Below are 22,077 nucleotides of genomic sequence, written 5' to 3' on the forward strand. Positions count from 1 at the left end.
TTATTGACCGTACGATCATGTGTCAAGAGAACTCCCGAGGCAATACGCCACGATAAATCGAAGAAAACAATGGGTCAAAACCTTGACCTTTGATCGAACTTGGCTTGATTTTCTTTTTGGTCTTGGCTTGTGCAATCATCGTATGCCATTTTCAACATTTCAAATGTATTTGAGCACTCAATTTCATTTTTTACACGAAATTTTATACAAATTCTTCGAATAATTTCTTTCGATGGCAGAACATTGCCAAACACACAAAACACTTCTAACTATTATGCCTCTCACCAACAAACTAAACATGCTAAACAGCTGATACTGTGAACATAGGTTCGTGACGAATATACGTAGCTCGTTAAATTTGAACATCCACCGTAATTTTTTAACATACCTCGTATTATAAAATGTGAGGGAACGGTTAAAGGTTTTACAATGCATTTTTGGTTCAAACTTGTCCCTTTACAGTTCAGCTTTGTTAAAAAACTTGAACTAAGTCGAGTACAGTGGGCATTGAAATCTTCCATGGCATGACACAAATTTCAGAATTTTCCGCGACTATAACGCATTTCGTACAGGATGATGTTACACCGTGAACATCTTGCGTTGCGAATTTCCATCATTAGCGCCCTCAGAGAAGGGACGGTGACCGATCTTCGGGTCCTTTATCAGCTTCCACCCCTTTCGGATTTGCTTTGTCTATCCAGGTATGTGGAAGGTTCGAGTTCGGGGTTGCGGCTTTGTAGAGGATATCCCGCGAGAGAGAAGAATAGGAAGAGGGCAGGTAAAGTTTTTGGCGCAGTTACAACATTCGGGAACCGCCGTGAACGGAGTTTACTTGAAAACGAGATTTTGTACATACCGGGTGGCGAAAATTCAATAGCGCATTATTGCTGTCTCGGTATCGGTGGAAGATACGACCTAGATTGAATTGAACAAAAACCGGTGTATAATTTTGTTCTGGTACCTTCATTGTATGAAGATTTCTGATTAAACTTCATGAATGCTACAATATGCACTGGTTTTATTTTTCATACGACGTTTCTTCAACTTTTCAAAACAATAATAGAGTTTATTTTCAAACTCTTGACGTACATTGACAAATGTTTCTCTAGAAATAGCTTGGTATTCTTCAATAATGGGGAATGTTCCTCAATTTGGGTTATTACAGCAAATGCAAGTTTAAACATAATAAAGTTGAGTTTATTTCATGAGTTTTTCAAATTCACTTCGAAAAGTATTCAAATTGATGTTTCAAATGTTGGGTTTTAATTTTTAAAGGGATTTGTTTCTAATTCACATATTGGCAACAGCCCCTATATCAAGTTGAAATAATTTATACGTACTTAGATATTCCTCTTTAAAAAAAGGAAAATTATCTTTATAAATCAACAATTAAGGCAAAATATAAATTATAGTTCAATACCACCTCCACAAGCCACATAAACAACAGTTTTGTTATTTATTTTTATAGAGGAAGATAGGTTAGGTGCACAAAATGTCATATGTCACAGAATGTCTCAGGACTCGGAACATAAGTAAACAGAACAGCACTCCTCTGAAATATGTCATCTTTGTTTGTCTCATACAGGTAACAGATTCATTGTCTTTTATTAGCTATAACCGGTGTTGCCAGGTGAAATAGAAAAGAATCTCTTTAAATGTTGAATGCATTATTTAATTCCTCTTTTTCAAGTATTTAAATAATTTTTTAAAGAAAAAGGTTGAAATGATAAGTTTAAAATGCGTTGTTTTAGAGCTCTTTTATGAAAACTACTTGATTTTCGTCAAGAGGAACATTTCCCATTCTTTCCTTCAGTTGCTCTATTGAGTCAAGTTGCGTCTTGAAACAACATAATTTAGGTGGCTCCAGAGAAGGAAATCAAGGGGAGATAGGTCCGGGGATCTAGGAGGCCATTCAATAGGACATCTTCTTCCAATCCATTGATTAGCTTAGTCATTATCTAACCATTGTCTAACTGGAACTACATAATGAGGAGGTGTCCCATCCTGTTGAAAATATAATAGATTTTCTTCTAAAGGTAAATTGCGGTGTATGTCTCTCTTATTCTGATAGATCCTTCATTTGAATTTCCTTCTATAAATAATAGACCAATAATTGTATCTCCCAATATACCAGCCCAAACTGTAACTTTTTCGGGTATTGTGTATGCCTTTCTCTGAATACGCGTGGGTTCTCGTCTCTCCGGTAACGACAGTTTTGTTTATTTGCGTCCCCATTTAAATAAAAAGTGCACTCGTCACAAAAGCAAATATATTTGATGAGCCGAGGTTCTGCTATATTTCTAGCCGAAGCCATCTGATGATTCGATAAAATATGATTTATTGCAAACTATCCGTGTACTTCAATTTGCATTGCTTCGTCGAGAAACCTTGGTTGATCTCTTATTTTACTTGTGATAGTACTGGTTTCTTGAAGTTTTGCTACTAGTTGGTGAATGTACACGTGATTTCATTTATATTCGGGTGCCTCTGGTTAAATACTTTAGTTGTTCTTAACAAACACTGATATTCTCTATATGTTTCTCGTGTAAAACGTATCGAATTATTATTATTAATAATAAGACTATGTTTCCCGTCCTAAAGTAGAAAATCGCTACTTTCGCACAGGCACCGCTCTTAGAGCGCCTTAAAGATTTTCCTGTAGTGCTTGTTTTTTGTCCTTAAAAAAAATTACAATTTTGATAAATATGAGTTGTAGAAATGTGGAATTGCTTTTTTGGAATTCGTGAAGGCTGGTAATAAGATTAAGTGGGAGAACAGGTCAATCAGAGATTCAACTCTGAGAGAACTGAACTCCGCCGTTTTTGACTTGTAATATGATATGTTGAAAATAAAGACGATTATTATTATTATTATTAATCACCCGGGAGCGGCGGATTTTATTTCCAACAATAAAAAAGTATTCGATAGAGAATTGAAATACCTATCAAACGAGTTATTATCTGATCCCCCTTTCTATTGAGAAAACAAAAGTTACTAGCGACCTCTCGACGACGAGTGATGCCAGTATTGTCGATTTAATCGGAAATTACTGAAAAAGATACATTGTTACTTGAATTTTGTGCATCCTTGGTGTAACTTGTTCCATTCATAAGTTAAGCGGGAAAAGCATTTACGTTCGCACTGTATAAATTATCTTGGTTGGAATCAGAGTATTACTTCTTTCTGGTAACATATTTCAGAAAATTAGATAAATGAAAAGTATCCCTATGTGATGCACATGTTATGTTTAACACCTCATACTACGCCAAAAACGTGTTTTCTCCCACTTATAAAAATAACCACTTGAAAAAATAACGAAAGATAATAAGGAATACCTCATTCTAGAAACGATTTTATCCCGTATTTAAACGAACGAGACCAATGGGAATCCCCTCATTTGACTTTCATCATCGTATTACATAATTAATACAGTTTAAAGAATGGTAATAAAGTGGTTCGAATTACCATGAATGTTTAACGCAGTTATTCGCTCACCCTCCTTTGAAGAATGGCACGATGAAATTATATTACGGAAGCTCGAATACTCCAGTGAAATTAAGTAACATCAACCTAGCGTCGTTCACGTAAAAAAGATGAACTCTTGTAGGTGATATAAATAATTCATTTTATTTTCTTGCTTACTGCTTATAAATTGAAACAAATCTTCATTCGAGTTTTTAATCTTGGTACCTACCAAAAATAATATCAAAAAATATTTTTTTAGCTTTCCAATTCCAAATTCGTTGCTGACCAAAGATCACTCGTAACCCCACTCGTAATCAACGTATGTATTTAATAATTATTTAAAACACAACACAATTTTCTGTGCCATATTCTATACTGAAAATTGAACTTAGTCTATTCACCACTTTTATGCATATTAGCAACGCTTCATTATTTATTACATTAAGTAATCTCATTGCTGAAAAGACGACTTTAATTATATGGTTATACTTATGAGAACTTTAACTTCAAGTTTACCACACGTTAAAAGGTAAGACCTCGTTAGTCCTTAGCTCGCACAGGTTTCGACTTCCGAAGGTTGTCGTTCGTAGGGGTGCGACAGCTGGTTAACGGAAAATAGATTTAAAACAGAACAGAATTCACTTTCTCAACAATGCTCTCACAGCTCACAGCCTCTACTACCGAATATATTGAAACAAGTAGATAGCAAGCCGCCATTCGAGAAACTTCAGTTTTCAGTCCATGGGCTCCAGTGACTAATTAATACAATTATTCAACTGGATTACTTTGTTTTCTTCAGTTTTTATCGCTTTGCTTTCTATCAATAAACTGTTTACTCGGTGCCACGGGTACCGATCAATCTGGTATAACCAGATCGATGCTTCTAGAACATTTTCCACATTTGTCATTTCCTTTCTTCTCAGCTAGAGTCACAATTTATAAATGTCAAGCCTCAATCCCACTCCTAAAACTCAGTTTTACCGCTCTTATTCATTCAAGTAAAACTTTATTGTGAGATTTTCACTGACAAGTTTACAAAATTACAACACGTGTTTCGGTTTACAATAACTTCCGTAAGCGTATGAAAGCGCTTGTAAATTTTCCAGTGGAAATATAATGAACTGTTACTTGAATAAGTTTTGGATTTTCATCGATTATCGATCAATTCCATCAGAAACTTCCGTACATGATTTTCTCATCTTTCTAATGAGTTTTTTTATGAATTTTCGACTTTTTATATAATGCTGGAGAAGTAGAAAACCCAAACGTTCATCACTAAAACTAATCTGTTCTAAAAATGTTCTAAAAAGCTAAAAGGTGCAATAAAAAAATGAAAAACTGCATGATTTTGCTGAATCAGGAGCAGAATTCCAGTAACAGCTATTGCATATTGAAAAAAATTTATGAAGATAAACTTACATACAGTACGAACGTAAAAAGTCCCTCCTCATCTTTTCAACAGAACAATATATCAAGATCAGATAAAATTTACGTAAATCTTAAGTAATTTATGTTAGGACAATTGTGTTGCTAATTGTCGCTGAGATGGCGGTACCAACTTTTTTTTGTTCAATTAGAAAGAGGGAACTCTTGATAGATATTTAATAGGTATTTTAATTCTCTATATAACATTGTTATACCTTTTGAAATTGGAACAGCCATTCCTGAGTAATTAGCATTTTTATATTCCATTTTAGAATCTGTGAAAACTGAATATCAAAATTTCAATAAAAAATGTATTGAAAATTCACTGTATGTTCAAAATATTCACATTCACTTCCTGGCAGTAATGAAGTCTATTTGCAAGTTCATTTATTACACTATGAAACGTTCCTGAGTTGATTTTCTATTCAAGAATTCTGAAATGAACTGCGGTTATGTATGTGTATAGTATACTTGAGATACCGCACATCCCCTCAAAAACATCTAGAGATGTCAAATCGGATGATCAAATATGTCATTCTAAGGAACCACGTTTCCCTTCTATCTGTTTGGACAATTGATAAACACAAATGAGTTTTCAACTAACGTGACGTTTCATACATGAGATACATCTTCATTGCGACAATCTACACCCGCTACGATATCTTATTCCGATCAAAAGTTAAAAGAGTGAAGGGACTACGCACGGTCAAAAGTGTAATGATAACAAAGAAATGAGACCCATGTATTGCCTTAAACGACTGAAAAACTGAAACTAATTGAAGAAATTCATAAGAGTGCCATTTCAAACATAATAAAATTAAATTCTCAAAAAAAAGAATAACTAAAGTATAGCAAGCGCCAAACGTGATGGCGAGCAATCGCGCAAGTGTAGACTCTCCCAACTAAATTCCTATTGGATTACGATCAGCACATTGTCGGCCAATGTCGAATGGGTAGCAAATGGAACATGACTTCTTTGTAATTTCTTTTCATATTTTATTTATAGTAATAGGTAGTAGTACAGTTCATTAAAATGTTAATTAATGATACACTCTTGATAACTGGTTTTTTGTTAGACGATGACATTTTTTCAGAAACAACACAAATTATTCAGACAATGCCAAACGTCAACATCATTGGAGGTCAAGTAATGATACGCTTCTGTATATAGCATTTGTTTGTCTTGCAAGAGCTGTAGTGTGGGTTACATAGAAAATGAGTTTGTGCGCATGGGGGCGTGCTTGCCATCACGTTTGGCGCTTATTTTAGTTGAAAAAAAAATTGAGCAGAAATATATTATCAGAATTGAAAAAAGTATATAATTGATTATTCAGATATCATTTGAGTTCATTTAGATTGAAAGACAGGATATTATAGAAGAGATTGGTTTTTTGGGAAAATCTTTCTACTCAAAAGACGAAAGATTGTTTGGAAATATATAATGAATACCAAAACTTTCTAGAAAAACAGTTAAAAATATCCAACATGGTAAAATAATCGAAAAAACCAAACTAGAAGAGCCACTAAAGCTAGTTTTGGGGAACACCAGGTTAATGAAAGATTTAGAATGAAAAAAAGCCAGTGTGCTTTAGACCACATGACTGAAGTATTTTTATTTATTATTTTCATTATCGGATACATCAGTAATTACTGTGGTTGGTTGAAACACCCAGACAATGGGCTTATGGTATGATTAATAAGATACATATATTTTCGAATGTAAAGTAGAAACATATCTCTAGAGATAAATGCATCGTTTGTTGTTCCATGTCTTGTGGTAGGCTCATTTCGGTTATAAATGTTATTATTCATTTGTAGTTCTAATTTACCTTGTAGAACATTTACCAAGAGTTGTCCATTTTCGGGTGCGAAATTAACATTGAAATCTCCTGCTAAAATTAGTGGCAACGTCTGACAGTTTCCCCTAATTCTTCAGAGCCTACTCGACTGTAAATGTGTGCTCGCACCTGTCTCTCTCTTTTAATCTTCACTAATCTATACCTACCTCTCAACATCCGTTCGCCTCGCCCGATCACACTCCTCGTAACGCTCTCGTCACACATTCACCAGCTCACTCCTCAAGTCAAGCGAGCGTAAAGTTTCACATCAAAAAAAACAACGAAACATGCTGTGCGACATATGTAAAAGTTGGTACAAGAAAACATTTTTCATTCAAGCTGCCATTGTAAATTTTAAAATTGAATGAGTGTTTTCTGATCCCAGGTCGGTATGAACATACTTTCGAACAATTGCCTAATTTCGGTAGATCAAATGTTTCGAGCGGAAAGCAACAAGTGTCTATAAAAATCAGATATAGGGAACGAATTTCTAAAGAATAGCAGACCCCTGTTTGTTTTATTACTTTTATTGCGAGGAATGAAGTGCGGACATGTAACAGGTGGTTAAAATACATGAAATAACTCCGGGACAATCGAAATTGTCCGGAAGAGCTGCAAGTTGTCGTGTTCGCTCATTTGGAATTTATGTAATGTGATTATAATGCGAGTGAGTTTCTTTTGATGTCGTTTTTGTGTTGAAATGATGTATGTGATATTTTGTTGATTATTCTCTTAATATAGGTGCGCGAACAATGAAAAATTAATTCGTTTTTAATCGATTTTCAATTCAATTATGCTCATGTAGTTTTTAAACATATAACGATCATATGAAACAGGCGTATTCAAATTCTTTCTAGAAAATTTTAAACCTTCACATATTTCCGAGCCCCTAATCTCATTGCAACATGCAATCTAAAAGCCTTAATTCATTTGAAATGAAAAGGAAATATTTCAGGAGAGACCAGTTTTTTTCTGTAGCATTCCTATGAATTATATATATCCGTTTCAGTTCCATAACGAATGTTTGTAGTATAAATGGAATTGGAAAAAGTGTCGTTTGTATAGTTCGAGTAAACGATATAGTGCAACCTACCTTTCAACAGCTCCCCTTTATTAATATAGTAAGGAACTAACTTATTTCCTTATCCAATAATCATTTCTAATTATATGAGAATCACAATAACTTGATATATATATATATATATATATATATATATATATATATATATATATATATATATATATATATATATATATATATATATACAGTGTCACCGATAAAGTCCGCATCAAATGGGAAACTTTTTTATTTATCGTTTTATGTGAAATTTGATTTTGGCAGTAGATTTTGCTTAAGAAATGATGTCAAATGGCGTCTACAAAATAGGTCACGTGATTTCCTTAACCTGTCAAAAGTGACATTTAAAAAAAGAAACATCGAAAAATGACATTATTCTTCAAAATATCCAAAAATATCAAAGGATAAAAACATTTTCTTTTGTAATTTTATACCCACACACCAAGTTTCAAACCCATAATAAGTATTTTATATTTTCACTATTTTTCCGCATTCCTGCTTTTTCTACTTATCAAAATTTAAGCACACCTGTACTAAATCATTTATTTTAACTAAACTCGTCACCGAATTTCTTTTTTTGTAATATAATAATATTTTAAGAGCCTCTTTGATGTTAAAAACAAATTTTGAAAAATAAAAGTTGTCAAACTTGATGCAAAGTTCATCTAGTTTCAACGGGGCTTTCAAAACTATACAGTACTTGAGTTTTTTAATGAGCAAATGGCCTCGCAATATGAATTAGAACAAAACGGAACATTAGGAAACATCATTTCGTGATTCTTGAAGCCCATTCAATAAAAGAAAAAAACTCATAGTATTTACATTTACCTACTCCGCTAACAACACTAATTTAAAAAAACTGGGTAGGCTGTGAAAAAATATGAAACTACATAATGTGTTTTAGAAAACGTCACTGTCACTGAATAAATTAATGCCCGTTAGTTCAATGTAATGTATGAAAATTAAAATAATATGTTATCTTTACAAGAAAAAATTGAAATTGTGCTAATTTGTGGTGAAAACACATTGCATCGACAAGTGGCTGATATTTTTAACGCAAGACATCCTGGTAGACATGTACAGCAATCCACTGTAAGTAGGATTTTTAAAAAATTTAAACTGACTGGTTCAGTTGAAAATACTTTTAAAAAACGTCATAATCCATCACGCAATAATGATGAGGTTCAGTTGGCTGTCTGCCTGGATGTTATCGAACAGGGAAAATCAAGTATTACCAATATTGTAGATAGAACTGGCGTTAAAAGAGAAAGCGTAAGAGCAATTTTACATAAAAATAAATTCAAACCCTACAAACCCAAATTTATAAATACCTTAAAGGAAAGAGATTTTGATGTTCGACTAGATTTCTCTTTCTGGTACCAAGGAGAAGTAGAATTAAACAGAAAATGTCCTTACAAAATCCTATGGACCGACGAAGCTACCTTCACATCGAACGGCGTAGTCAGTTCCCAGAATTGTAGGTGGTGGGCTCAGGAAAATCCTCATTTTGTGATAGAATGTCGGGACCAATATTCATTTAAAACAAATGTGTGGTGCGGTGTTTTAAATAATCAGGTAATGGGACCATTCTTTTTTAGACACAATTTAACTTCTCAGGATTATTTGCAATTTCTAAATACTGAGATCAGTGATATAGTGGACAATATGCCGGTTGAAATAAGACACAGTCTGTGGTATTAATGTGATGGGGCTCCTATTCATAGTTCAAGACAAGTCAAAGAGAAACTATTAGAAATGTTTAGGGGCAAAGTTATTGGGCGAAATATGGAGCAAATATGGCCGCCTAGGTCGCCAGATTTAACCCCACTAGATTTTTTCTTGTGGGGTTACTTAAAACAAATCGTTTATAAACAAAGACCTTTTCGTGACGTGAATCACCTAGAAACTGTTATTAGAAACTCTATTTTAAACATAAACCCTGTGAGTATCAGCAACTCAATAAAAGATGTATCAAGAAGGACAATTATTTGCATAGAACGCGATGGAAGACATACAGAAATGTAGTGTATTTGATGTCGTGAGTCTTTTTTTCGTGTTTTTTTGCTATTAGGTATAGGTACATATTTATTTTCAGTTCCTTTTAATTAAGATTAAATTCCACTATATTTTTTGTTAAAAAAACAATAAACACTCTAAGATATTGTTTCCTAATGTTCCGTTTTATTCTAATTCATATTGTGAGGCCATTTGCTCATTAAAAAACTCAAGTACTGTATATAGTTTGGAAAGCCCCGTTGAAACTAGATGAACTTTGCATCAAGTTTGACAACTTTTATTTTTCAAAATTTGTTTTTAACATCAAAGAGGCTCTTAAAATATTATTATATTACAAAAAAAGAAATTCGGTGACGAGTTTAGTTAAAATAAATGATTTAGTACAGGTGTGCTTAAATTTTGATAAGTAGAAAAAGCAGGAATGCGGAAAAATAGTGAAAATATAAAATACTTATTATGGGTTTGAAACTTGGTGTGTGGGTATAAAATTACAAAAGAAAATGTTTTTATCCTTTGATATTTTTGGATATTTTGAAGAATAATGTCATTTTTCGATGTTTCTTTTTTTAAATGTCAATTTTGACAGGTTAAGGAAATCACGTGACCTATTTTGTAGACGCCATTTGACATCATTTCTTAATCAAAATCTACTGCCAAAATCAAATTTCACATAAAACGATAAATAAAAAAGTTTCCCATTTGATGCGGACTTTATCGGTGACACTGTATATATATATGCAGTTGGAGTAGAGCCTTGACGATGATAGCAAAAACAGCTGTCGAAAGCGCTCTTATACAAGAAATACAAGTTATTATAGTAGGTGAGTGGGAAAGTAGGGATTCAAATAACAGAGTGATAATTGAAAATACTTCTGAATAATGCTTACTCAAATATATATATATATATATATATATATATATATATATATATATATATATACAATCGATCGCTCCAAAAACACTTCACTAACTTTCTTCGAAAGCTTCGGATGATTCACCTTACATACTCTCTGTTTCATTATCACTGTCGTCATTTAAATCAATAATGAATTCATTTCCACCATTAATATGGAAGTGTCCAATCTCCATATAGTCTTTTTCAACTAAAATTACTTTTTTAATCCTTTTCTGCCAGTCTTCTTCGGTAATATTAGATACTTCTTCTTTAACTAGCTCTATTACCTTCTTTTCAAATTTTGGAAAATTATTTTTACGCCTGATGTTCTGTTTCAATTGTCCCCAAATCAACTCGATGGAAGTGAAAACACAAAAATAGGGGGGAAGTCTCAGTAAGGTGTGTCCATACATTTTTGAGAAACTCTAAAGGGCATACACTTTTTCAAATGTTTTAGTCTGTAACACTTCAAGTAGTTTTTGCAGGTTTTTGGTTTAGTTATCTTCAAAATACAAATTGTTTTCCATTGAAAAACTTTGTATTTCATCATTCCTCAAATTTTTATTCGGTACTTTGATGAGCTGTCGCGAATGATAGGAAGCGTTGTCAAGAACTATTACACTATTCGCATCCAAATTTGGGATTAATGTGCTTTCAAACCATTCCTCCATCATATTAGCTTCCATGTTCTTACGATAGTCAACATAGCAGTCCTCAAGTTTTTTTCCACATAATTTCAAAGAATTCGGAACCAATCCTTTACTTCCTCCGCAATGCACAATGATTAGTCGCGATCCTTTGTTTGCAGGCAGGCATGTTATGCGTACACATTCGCGTACACATTCAATTTCTTCCTTATGATTTCAGTTGTAGGAATCTCATTGATTTTGTAACAGTCGCATATTTTTTTTTTCAATGATTTTATTAGATGTACATCTAAAGGTTTTGGTAATCCCGTGTCACATCGCGTCTTGCGTTTATATGGTTTGTTTTTCACTATTTTACGTACAGTTGAGAAAGGAATTTCGGTCAAATCTGATGTTGCTTGTAATAGTTTGTTTCCCTCGAAACCAAACCTGAGATGTAGATTCTTATATACATTGAAACATACTCTGTGTTTCAATATTCAAATGCATCCGAATTTAATTAACTGGTATCTCTATTTCCCATTTTCCACCATCGCTATTGGAATCACTACACAGGAAAAAGTCCACGCGGACTAGTTGGCCGCGGGTTCATTTCTCTGTACTGATTTTTTTGGCCTTTAAGAGCGCCGAAACCTTTGAGTATGCACAATACCGTTTACATCGACTATTCCGCTCCTTCTACATATGTATTCAAATCAAGCTTGGAAACGAAAACTGAGAAAATGGAATTGACAAATTAAATTTTAAAATGAAGAAAAGAGAGTTGAAGATTTGGAAGATTCCCACATTTTTTGTATCAAGATAGAGAAGTATAATCTCTTCTGGAATTATACCCTTTGAATAAAAAATTGATGGATGTAGCCGTTACTACGTGGTAGGAAATCATAATGAATAAAAGAGAATTGAAGCTTTCTATGTTTTTTTACCACTTTAATTTGTAACTAACGTTACTGAGTTTCGTTCTATAAGGACATTTTCAAACTTATATTTATTTATAAGACATTTTCAAACTTATATTTATTTATAAGTTTAAAAATGTCCTTATAGGATGAAATTGCAGTAACGTTACTGCAAACATTCCAAAAATTCGTAATGGAATCGAATCAGATATCATTCACAGGATTCCTACCCAATATAATTAATGTAAGAAGTAAAATTTCACTTACATAAAACACTATCATCCTCACTGCTAGACATCCGATGTGTCGCCATAAGACACTTGCCTTATCGGCTCTTCAGTAGCAAATACAGATAACAATATAAAAAAAATCAATTCGTTCATAATTACCACTGTCTGTCACAGAATAGAGTGAATCCATCCGGTGACAGTACGTAAATAACATTCATTTGCTTATTTGATTAAATCTCAGCCATAGGAATCTTGTTTGAATTGAAAGGGTATATTTTTAGGAGAGAATAATTTTTTGCAAAAAAGACTTTGGCCTTCTACTTCTCTATCTTGACACAAAAAATGTGGGAATCTTCCAAAGAAAAGAAGTGTAACAAATTAAAGAATTAACTGTCTTAAGAAAATTTATTTCTAACAATATTTCACTATCACAAACTAATCTATATTCAACACTTAGCAACTAACGCTCAATATTTCCACTATTTGAATTCCTTGTTTAACCGCTCGATTCACTTTCTGAATTCAACTGCCCCCTATGGACGAGAAGCCGGCCTTTTATATCGGTAACGATCGTTCTAGAATTCAGTAGTCTGTTCGGTACTCGCCTAGAAGTTTCCCGGCGGTTTCAGACTGCATTCTTTCGCGGTGACTCATGTATTTATTCGATGAATCGGTTGGTGTATGGGTCAGGGGCGGCTTCAAATTCGTTACAGAAGGAAGCAATCAATTTCAAAAGAAGTAACTTTCAGACACAAACTGAAAGAAAAAACCCTCTCGAAACAGCTATTTTTATATAAACATTGAATTACACAAAAGAAAAATACTTTCGAAACAAATACTTTTATATGAACGCTTAATTATACAAAAACACTTTTCTCTATTCCATTTGTAATCCAAACATTCGTAATGGGATCGAATCAGATATCATTTACAGGATGATCAAGTAATTAATTTAAAATTATACTGATTTCAAACCGAGATTTAGCGTATATAATACATATCAATTAGTGAGTAACATTGAAAACATAATTTTTCCTGATAACGCTAAATTTATCTCGGGCTGGTCGAAAGACTCGTAGACAGAAACCATGTTTATCCTGTGAAAAAACAGAAAATTGTAGATCGACTCAAAATTAGTTTATCTCAAAACTATTTTCAATTTAAAGAAAAGATTTATTCGTGCAGCGAAGGGAAACCTGTTGAGCTCTTTGCTAGCAGAATTTTTGTGAACAACCTTCTGAATGAAATTCGTTATAATTGATCGATCTTTCAGTAGTACAGATACATAGATGATATCTTAGTATAATATTTCGATGGTACAGGTATATAGACAGTTTGGCAAGTTTGTCAATTTTGTTAATTGCATTCACCAACCAATTAAATTTACCACTGAAGCGGAGGTAAATAATTCAATAATTTTCAGACGTGACTATTACTGAAATTAATAATAGACATGATTTTACAGTTTTCCACAAACCATCTTATACGGGAATTGTGATACTTAACTCTTCGACACATCCTTATCAGCGTGAAGTAGCAGAATTCAATAGTTTGCTTCACAGACTATTGAAAATTCCACTGTTTTAAAGCTATTTTCGAAAAAAAACTGAATGTAATCAAACAAATTGCTGTCAACCAACGGTTACAAGGTATTATCGACTTCTTTCCTTCCAAAAAACTACAAGATCAAGCCATTTACAATGTCTATCCCACTTCAAGAATCAATAATAAGTACTATAGACATTGGAATACTTTGATAAACCCATCAACAACGAGGTTTGCCGGATAAATAATAATTTAGGCAAATTCATTAAAAACAATAAATGCAGAACTCCAACGTCGGATACATCAGTAGTATAGAAGTTGACTTGTGGTTCTTGCCAGAATTTTTATATTGGCCAAACAGGGAGTACTTTTTCCGAAGTATAAAGAAACATAGAAGGAGTCTCTTGAATGTGAAGTCGATTTTCAGATTTGCAAAACATCTGAGTTCAACTACGACTATAAAGTATTACATTTGGAAGAGAAAGGTTTGAACCTCAATCTTTTGAAATGCTCAGAAATGGATTAATTTATGAATTCTGAAAGTTCAATAAATGACCAAAAAGAAATTAGAATTCTTCGCTTCTTCTGATTCTGATTTCTAATGTGGAAATTGGTAATTTGTTAATTTGTTGGTAAAATTATCTTTCATATTGTTTGAGTTTTTAAATTATTAGTCATTAATTGGGTGGAAGACTCAAACTGTAAAATAAAGTAGAATTCAGTCAGTATGAAAACGCTTGAGAAATGCTGTAGCATTATAAAATAAATTTTGATATTTCATATTTTTTCCAAAAATTTTGAACTCATTTCTTAGTTTCGACGATTACTTCTTCCTAGGCGCTGAATTTCTTTTCAGCGAGCATTCTTTTGAGGTCTGATAACAAGAAAAAGTCGCTGCGGTCACATCTGGAAAATACAGTGGGTGGGGAAGCAATTCGAAGCCTAATTCATGCAGTTTTGCCATTGTTTTCAATCACCTTCCTCTAACCTTGCGTGTCATCAAAAGCGAAGTCAAGTTAAGAAAATCTGTAAAAACGCTCATAGTTGGGAGGGCCTACTATACCCTGGAAGAATACTTTCAGGATTCTTTTTGCTGAGATCTCTAGCTTTGGCGGCGGTCATATAACGTATGCCTAATTCTTTAAATATTTAGAGGTAGTCCTTGTAATTTCATGTACAAAATGTTAGTTTTTCCGGCATGTTACTTTATTCATTTAATTGTCACATCGTAGTTTTGTTGTTCAATGTTATTTGGCTTAGTGGTGTAAATCTTGTTGCTTTTGTATATGTTATTATGTCCGCTTATTGTAAGTGTGAATTTATGTGTATTTATGATCTCCTTGCTAACTGTATATTTGTGATGTTATCATGGTGACTGTATGCTTTGTCATGAGAATTGTTATTCTTGGACAATAAAGTATATTTTGATTTGATTTGATTTGATTTGGTTTTCATTGATTTGTGACACAGTGCATTACTTGATGAAAACAGCACTTTCTTTTTCCTCAAATGGGTTCGTGTTTCCACCATATCGCCCTTCAAACTCTCCAATAACGCTATACAGGGTGTAACTAAATAAGTGAAATCATATAAAGAAATTTCATTAGAGCATCCCTTGTTAAGATACAGCCCCTTAAAGGGGGTACATAAAATGTTTATAACAGTTTTTTTCACAAGCACTAAAAAAGTTACAATATTGAAATTAACCTGACGTTTTGTATTACCAAAAAAATACTTAGTCAGTAATTTATCTGGTTTGCCCCATGGTTGTAAGGGGTGGAAAACGCAACCCCCAAAATTTATTTCCAATGTAACTTTTTGTCTTATTATTTGTTAACCATTTAAAAATGTATTTCCCATAGCCTGTTTCATTCTAAACAAAAATGTTTCTTGGGTTTTTTGCCCAAAATATACCAGTTCGCAGCAAAAAATTATTTTACGAACTACTACAGAAATACATCGTCATAAATGAGAAAATACGAAAGTAATTTATCAAGTAAGTCGCTATTAGCGATAGTCACAATTAAATTGGTATGACGCTGTCAGTTTGTGAATTTTCGAAATTGAATTAATACTAATTGTGTGTTGTTGTTCTGCTTAGGAGTCGGCACACCACGTGCAATCCACTCAGATGACAATCGTTTCATCTATTGTCACATAACGATGTATAAATTCGGGTTTTTTTTATGGTGGAACAGCTTCAAACACTGCTCAGAATCATTAATTCGTTATTGTTTTTGGTCGATTGTGAGCTCGCGTGGCACCCAATTTGAACAGAGCTCCCTCATACCCACTTTTTCGTGCACAATATGTCCAAGTATTTTTTTATATCTTTAGAGCTCCAGCTATCTTAATTATGTTCGTTCCATTATCGGAATCGTAACAAAAAAATATAGGTATTAAATGAACACAGCTACCACAAGCTACCTACTTAAGTAGTAGGGATGTTGATAATATTTATGGTTTAGCAAAATTCTTGAATGAAATTATACCCTGGGAGTTCATGGTTACTTCAGTCAGATATTCGTACCAAAATCAACGACGTCATTAAAAAAGTCAAGGAAGTAGAATCTTCTGGTGAGCTTCACATGTGGATTTGTTAACCAATGTTCAGGTTGATGAAATTCTGGGAATTTCAAAATCAGGAAAAGAAAATAATTTATTTGAAAAACAGGAATAATAAAAGGAGTAATATTATCAGAGATCTACTTTTTCGCCTCTAACTCTTTTTTGGGTGCATAACCTTACAAAACCAAAAAAATTGTTGATTAATCAATTTGTAGGCAAAATTTATAAATGCAAGCGACTGACTAAATGGACTCTTCACTGGTTCATATCACGCAGTAACTTTTCGGATTTTTCTTTTTTTTATGTATGGAAGGTTGCACATTTAAAATACAGTGAGTTGCATCTACTCATCCCTAAGAAATGTAATTTGAGGAATATCTACTTACTATATTTTTTAAGGAAAGCAAGGTGAAATTTCCACCACGCAAGCCTTTCTTTACTTTAACAAGTTTAAGACATTTCATTTTTAGTAATGCAAATTTAGTGAAATTACAAAACTGAAATAACTTTCTCAAGTTATTCTGTAACTACCGAATCATGAATGCTTTTGTATACGGAATTTTGATTGTATTAAAAAGTGAAAAATGTGCCTATCCATTTGTTGAATTTTTCACCATAAATTTTTTTGAATACCTTTTAAGCACATGAATTATAAACAAACAAAAGTAACGTATTTAGAACAGTAAATCACATTACATCACAGTGGCATTAACAATTATTGTACCTGGATTAAAGTGATACCTACTCCCATCTTTTAAAGGCTGCAGATGAAACACATTTGATGGTTTTTTTATGGAGAATTTGCTATGAATTGAAATTTACGTAAACCGTTGAAAGTATTTCTTATCTTTTATTTACTTCCAAATAATTTAAATTTCTAAATATAATTCTAGATTGACTGTTTAGTACAGATTTCAGTAGAAGTTGTGTTGTTGCGCCATCTGTGGTTGAGGGGTCAAAGCTGGTAAACGAATATAATAATTGATGTCAAGAAGAAATTGTAGAAATGTAGGGAAGCCGCATTATCTCCTACCATCTTTTGATATATTTTACAACTACTGTCTTTGTTATTAAAATAACTGAATATGTATAGAACGATATATTTCAACGACTTATTCAAATTAAATGTAGAAGGAAATGTGATGAGCTTTGCTGATGACACAGCAGTATTCTACAAAGCCACCATACATTCTATACGGTGACAAAGCCAAAACTTGGGAAGAATTGATAACTGTTGTAGAACGGGACTTTGGAAATATCCTTGAATGGTTTGACGGGCAGTTACTAACAGTAAATACAAACAAAACATACTCCGTTCCCTTCACTTACTTACTCTTACTCCAAAAATTTGGCATCATAAAGATCAAACAAGTTGTTAGTATCAAAACGGTAGACTGTTGCAGATACTTAGGAATTCATCTAGATTGTAACTTGAAATGAAACGTATAAATAAATTATGTAGTGATGAAACTGAGGAGTACCCTAACTAAGATGAAACCCTATTCCAAAATACTCACCAAAGGGCAAATGAAAATATTATATTATGCGCTGATTGAGAACCACCTCAATGATGGAATCATTGCTTGGGGGTGCAGCCAATAAAACGTTTCTCAAAAACCTGGAAAAAATGCAGAAATAGATTCTTAAAATAATTTTCATAAAACTATATACCTATCCAACTGAACAACTTCTTGATTAAATGTAAACCTTAAATATTCGACAATTATATTTTATAAGCACTGTAGCCTGCCAACATGAATATAAAGCAAATCCGTAGTCATCCGTACCTAACACGGCAAAAATCGATCATATCGCAAGTAGTAGGACCATCAAAAAACATATTGCAAAGAAGTTTTTTTTTTTACTAAGGTCCAAAACGTTATAATGTTTTATCAAAAAATTTGAAAAGTATCCAGAACTTGAAACTTTTCGAACGACAAACCAAGTCATGGGTTCTCCAAATTCCCCTCCTTCAAATTCATCGATATGTTTATGTAAAAATTATTAATTTTTATAAGACGTTTCACTCTGATATATAAATTTGAATCCGATTCAGAAAAGTATTACTCCTTTTGTGATTATGTGTTTCTCATGCATGTACCTACTTATATATTTGTGTATACTCTTATGTCTATAAATGTCTAATGTCTAGCTTGTAGTTAAGCAGCTCACGCTAAATGTTTTCCTTTTGTGAGTTACCTTAAAATATTTGCAACACATTACTTATAATTTTTTTGTATAACTTTATGAATTTATTTGTCAATAAATTATTATTCTTAAAAAAATATTATTATTATTATTATCTATATTTTTAATTTGGTGTATAGTCATATTCTCAAGACATCTGGTGACATAGGTGAAAACTACATGTATAATAATATCCTGCTTTATATTTTTTACAATTTTTTTGTCAGTAGTTGTTTCACAAAAAATTATAATTTAAGTTTCTTCTGGTATTGTTATTGTTCTGACTGCGCATGCGACTTTGGAACTTGTTTTAGAGATTTCGTTTCATATTATGAAACGAAGATTTTATATTTGAAATTTTGATAAAGAAATGTCTCTATGTACTTATATCCTCCTACATATATATACAATTTTTGGAACAGAACAGTTCATCAAACTAATTCTTATTTGTATTTGATTGTTCATCAATGAGGTGAGTTTTCATTCTTTTTCTGAAAGCTTGTTGACTCAAAATCTTTAAATCTTTGGAAATTGAATTATAACCATCGAACCACTCTATATCGATGATCCTTCAGTTATAACATATATAGTTTGTACAATATTATTTCACAAAAATATAAAGTTAGTGAAGTTTCCTTATTTAAGTGCTGTTTCAAAAATAATCTCATCGCTGCTCAATCAAAAAGTCATTGATTTCATAGACTTTATACTTCTGAAAAATTTTCAGTATAAACATTCAACTAGAGGTATAATAGTTCCTACAAAACAATATCAATAATATGGATATCCTCTCTGAAAGAAATTTTGTTCGAAAAGTAAGGTGGGGTTTTTGAGCTGATAATTTTGTGAAAAAGGCAAGACAAATGCAATTATCTTCTCCTTGCCATATTCAGTCATTTATGCTCATTCAGTTTGTGAGATATATTCTGACGCCTTCTTATCCCATATATGAGTCGCCAACATGAATTTTGCATTACTTGAATACGACGGATATCTAAACATGGACCATATACCGAGTCACAGTACTTGAACCGAGCTAGCACCAATGAATCGCAGATAATTAATTTCATTTTCTGAATTATGAATTGTCCATTGTCATATATTTTCTTTAGGTTCATGAATGATACTCGATGGGATTTGAATCTCAAATAATCCCAAATTGCAGGAGCATTTCACCTGGGAGATTTCTTGATTCTTCCTGCATATTTTTACGTTTCCCACTTTTTTTTGTGGTGCATATTACTAGAGTTCTATCCCAACACCAAACTGTTGTTTTAACATCTCGATACGTGTTTCGATCACCAAGTAATCATCTTCAAGAGGAAGATTGGTAGTATTTACTACCAAAAACTAATACTGTAATTTTATCTGCGTTTATATTCAAACAGTGACTTATAGATCTAGTAATTGAGTTTGATATATCTTGGTTAGTTTTCTGAAATTCATTACCGATATTTTCTGGGAAGAATGAATGGTGTAACTGCGTATCGTAGGCGTAAAAGTTTGTTGCAATGTTTGACTGCATTTTCGAAATCGATAGTATAAAGTGCGAATAGCAATGGACCCAGTATAGAACCCTGCGGTACGTCTGTAGAAAACTGTAGTGGAGATAATATTTCTTCTTAGATTTTTACACTTCGACTCCTACTGAATGAATTATTAGTGTGTGAATAAATGATTAGTGTTTCCTAAGAGAGCTATTTTTATCTGACTATTTTTAACTAAAGCATCGGACTCAAATGTCTTCCAAGCACAAAAAAGCTACCTTTTTTTAGTAATTGAAGTTTTATATGAAGTCAATCAGTACCGAGAAAGTATGAAATGTCTGTGTGAAAATAAAATTCAAGTAATATAACTTAGATTCATAGTGTGCCGACCAGTTTTCACTTTTCCAATTCAATATGAATAAAATTTCTAGTAATCAGCTGATGAAAATGACGTTTTTTTTTCAGCCCCGCCATCTTTATTCGCCACATACGACATTTCTTCGCCAAAGCGGCCATGCTTTCGAATTAGCTACAGCTCTGTGTTCCCTGTTGATTGGCGTAGGGTATGACGCATATGTAGTTTCTGGATACGCTATCAAAGACGTTACTTTACGCATTATGTCAAGGTAAGCATAATTAATTTTTTGAGGGTTCTTGGAACAAAAAAACATATTAGAAACCAAACTTTTTCATTTTTTTTCAATGACAGGAGAAAACATATCTAGAACAAAAAGTGGTGTAATAACACCTCCAAAATACAAATCATGAAATTATAAAACAATAACAAAAATGAATTGACTCTCCGAAGCGACTTCATCGATTCCAGTGGCGCATTTGTTTTTCAGCTGCAGGAAAACCCGAAAAAACCTGCAGCACCATATCATCTGAAGATCTTAATTTGCTAATATCCTCTCTCTCATAAAACAAAATGTAGGGTGTCTCCAGAGGCTCCAATAAATTCAATACATCGCCAGAACACTTCGTGATACGACTATCGTCAAACTTAAACCAGTCCGTTTCGTCTTTGACCAAGGCGTAATAATGACCAAATTCAACGCCAGAACCACAGTGAACAATGACTGCATGAAGATTATAATAGTGATCTCGGTGATTGAAGTGTTCATCTATTTCGAACCTTCGTGAGAGTTTGGTGCTGTCACCTCACAAACCACAAGAGGGGACTGAATCATCTGTCGGTAACAAATAAGACAGATGGGTATCCGCGGCTAAGCTAAACAATGGAGACGGGAGTGGGTTAACCAACTTAGCAAATTTCAAATAGATCTTAATGGGCGCCAGGTAAATTTAATCCTCCAGATACCCTAAGTAACTTACAATACCAATACTTACCAATTAATATTGGAAATAAAAGACAAAGATCCCCAATATGATTTATTCAGTAATCCTAACTTACATGGATTAATCGACAACGCTTCTAAGACAAAAATGCGATATTCACACTACTACGCGATGTTCAAATGTCAATACAAGAGCGCGGTGTATATAACCACAAATTCAATCAGCCATAAATTAAGGTAGTAACGACGCTTAAAAAAAACTACAATACGTCAAGTAAACTACCACGAAAATTGAGTAGGTGAAATCGTAAATACGTAGTATTGGAAGGTAAGACAATCTCGTTTGCGTCGCGTGAGCTCAGGCGTAGGCGCATCGGTGTCAACAAGCAAACGTGAAAGGAAGAAAATACCTCAATTTCCGTTTCACAAATGAATCACTATATCAATCAGGTATCAATAAACAAACACTATATCAATGAACGATAAACAAACACTATAT

General features: G+C 33.0%; 1 protein-coding gene across 1 annotated transcript in view; it reads left to right on the plus strand.

The window, feature by feature from the left end:
• lobo (coiled-coil domain-containing protein lost boys) overlaps positions 1-22,077 on the plus strand; it is a 511,805-nt gene that overhangs the window by 439,955 nt on the left and 49,773 nt on the right. The window contains exon 3 of the mRNA XM_074186014.1: positions 20,746-20,906. Within this exon, the coding sequence (XP_074042115.1) occupies positions 20,746-20,906 (161 nt within the window). The remainder of the gene's footprint in view (positions 1-20,745; positions 20,907-22,077) is intronic.

Source organism: Leptinotarsa decemlineata, unplaced genomic scaffold, assembly GCF_025532065.1.
Source record: "Leptinotarsa decemlineata unplaced genomic scaffold, Ldec_3_MD MMD2_tig00078422_RagTag_RagTag, whole genome shotgun sequence".
Classification (NCBI taxonomy): domain Eukaryota; kingdom Metazoa; phylum Arthropoda; class Insecta; order Coleoptera; family Chrysomelidae; genus Leptinotarsa; species Leptinotarsa decemlineata.